Here is a 2500-nt window from a genome sequence, read left to right on the forward strand (position 1 = left end):
TATATAATGCTTTCAACATACAAATCGTGTACAAATAGCCCCTCTTGGCATTAAAGCACGTTTTGTTTTTTCATAAATTTGTTTAATCTTGACAATTGTTAAAAAAAAAAAAAAGTATTATAAACGAAAGTCACCATAATTTGTGGTATATAATTATTTTTATATATTTTTAACAGTTAATGCTTATTAAAATCCAATTTTAGGAAAAATAAAGGGAACAGTATGGTTTTAAAATGTAAAAGCACGCAATTCGTTATATATAATAAATAAAAAGTTTTACAGTTTGGAAATAAATCAGTTTTAAATTGATTTAAACTAATAATTTATTTATGGCTTTATTATCAGTACCAATGTATAAAGCCTCTTAAATCACTTGTGAATCTAATTTTATCATTATTCAAACCATTTGTAATACGTTTTATTTTTAAATAACCACATTTTTTCATTTGTTTACAAAAATAAAAATGTGAATTTTGAAATATGTTCGTTTTTTTAATCATGAGCCATACAACCATAATTTTTTTTTATTTCTTAAATAAAAATGAATCGCATTTTTTCATTCTCATACGAACACAAAATTATACAGAGTTCAGTTCTAGCTTTTGTTTAGTTTTTCCTGTTTTGTTCTCATATTGCGCTATTGGCATCAGAAACATACTCAATGAATTTTCATCGGAGACCAAGTTTTCTCCTTACCCTCAAGGCAAACTGTTGAGCCAGAACATCACTGTCAGCCAGGTATGTGGCTCTGCGTCCAGTCACGGCATCCGTCACAATCACTCTTCGAGAAAGACCTAGGTGTTCATACACAAAATAAGAAAAAAAAAATTAAATCCACAATATTACTGTTTTAATATATTTCAAGAATTTACACTTAGCTGATGATTGATAAAAAAGGGTATTTGGCATGCTGTCCCGGGAGAGAGCCCTGAGTTTAGAATATCCTTGAGCCGGGGCTCCCTCCTGTTTGAAGGGCGAGAGGAGAGTTTGAGCTCAGGTAGGTCTCGAGAACTCCCCTGCTTGTGAACTGCTGAGATAAATTTGACTAAGAGTAGTCTTAGCATGCTATTTTGAATTAGTCAATTTACTTATGGTGTATGTCTGTAAACAATGGGATGAAATCGGAAAACCTAGGGAAAACCCATGCGAACACGGGAAGAACATGCAAACTCCACACAGAAACACCGACCGGCTCGGAGAGGGCCGAACCAGCGGTGTTCTTGCTGAGACAAATGTGCTAACCACTGGGCTGCCATGCCGCCCTATCAGAGGAGGGGAGGAGTAGCGGTGGAAGGGGAGATTCTTCAAGATAAAGATGACTGGAGTAGGTAGCTCTGGTAATTTATAGTGTGTCAGTATTCGTCTGATTGGTGCAATATACTGAGCTAATGAGGTACCAGCTGTGTTCAATCATAAGCATGTGATCCTCTCGAAATTAGTTTATAAATAAACCAGCAATGACAAGCATAATTATCATTTCAATAGCATATACAGTACATGAATATTTTTTTTATTACCGGTGCTGAATGTTTTATCGGCCTGTGGGTTGAGGCACCATGCACATGACCAAGCTGTGGAGATCTTAAAACTACACAGCATACCTGGCTGATCTGAGGGGAAAAAAAGTCTAAAGTCATTTCAACTTCATCAAAAACAAAAATGTGGAGAGCAAAAAAGAAAAACATCCATACCGGGATTGAAGTTGCTGAAAAGAGAAGCAGGTAATAAGCTTACACAGCCAGGCGTCTGAGAAATGCCGACCAAACACAATCTGAAAACACTTGTCAAGAAACACTTCCTCACTGATAAATGTATAATATCTAAATATGTGACTATTGATGAGAAAGTGTCATTACTTGACTTATATTAATAAAAAATAAATATATTACAACAACATCTAAAAATGGAAGTTTAAATGGAGAAAGAGTACATTAAACAGTTCAGAAAGACACCCTAATCACGTTTATAGCCATAAGGTAGTTGAAAATACCCATGTTCAATTTGTGGAATTAATTTGATCAATTAATTTATCTATTTATGGAAATTTCTGAAATCTGCTACCTCATTAGTGCTTATCTACTAAAGAACTTAATTTCAACTTAATTTCAAGGATCTGAAATTATTGAAGGATACAGAACATGCGAGTCTGTATGTGTCACAGAGGCCCAGCATACAGAGTTCACCTGAAACAAAACAAATAGCATTTTTTCACTTCTACAAAACATATATTTTGTGTATGTGTGAAGAGGTTTCATTTTAAACCTACAGCTCACCTTGCGGTTTGTGAAATAAAGGTTATCGCACATCTCCACCGACAGAGAGCCTTTTCTACAACCATGGAAATTCATAATGCCATACTTGCATCCTCCATGTGACACGTCGTTCACTGTAAAAACCCGCTCACAGGCTGAATCTGCCTAACAAGATGCATCCAGAAAACAGGAAGCAGAGTTAGACTGAATCAAATCGAAGCCAAAACTTAATCTTCCTTCTGCTAGTT

General features: G+C 35.1%; 1 protein-coding gene across 2 annotated transcripts in view; it reads right to left on the reverse strand.

Moving 5' to 3' along the window:
* Window positions 1–2500, reverse strand: part of wdr21 (WD repeat domain 21) — a 14891-nt gene that overhangs the window by 4761 nt on the left and 7630 nt on the right. For both annotated transcript variants that reach the window (XM_021468379.3, NM_200701.1), the window contains 5 exon segments: window positions 2274–2417; window positions 2134–2183; window positions 1692–1771; window positions 1518–1610; window positions 697–794 (listed from right to left, as the gene is read on the reverse strand). In XM_021468379.3, the coding sequence (XP_021324054.2) occupies window positions 697–794; window positions 1518–1610; window positions 1692–1771; window positions 2134–2183; window positions 2274–2417 (465 nt within the window).

Source organism: Danio rerio, chromosome 20 (assembly GCF_049306965.1).
Source record: "Danio rerio strain Tuebingen ecotype United States chromosome 20, GRCz12tu, whole genome shotgun sequence".
NCBI classification, from domain to species: Eukaryota; Metazoa; Chordata; class Actinopteri; order Cypriniformes; family Danionidae; genus Danio; species Danio rerio.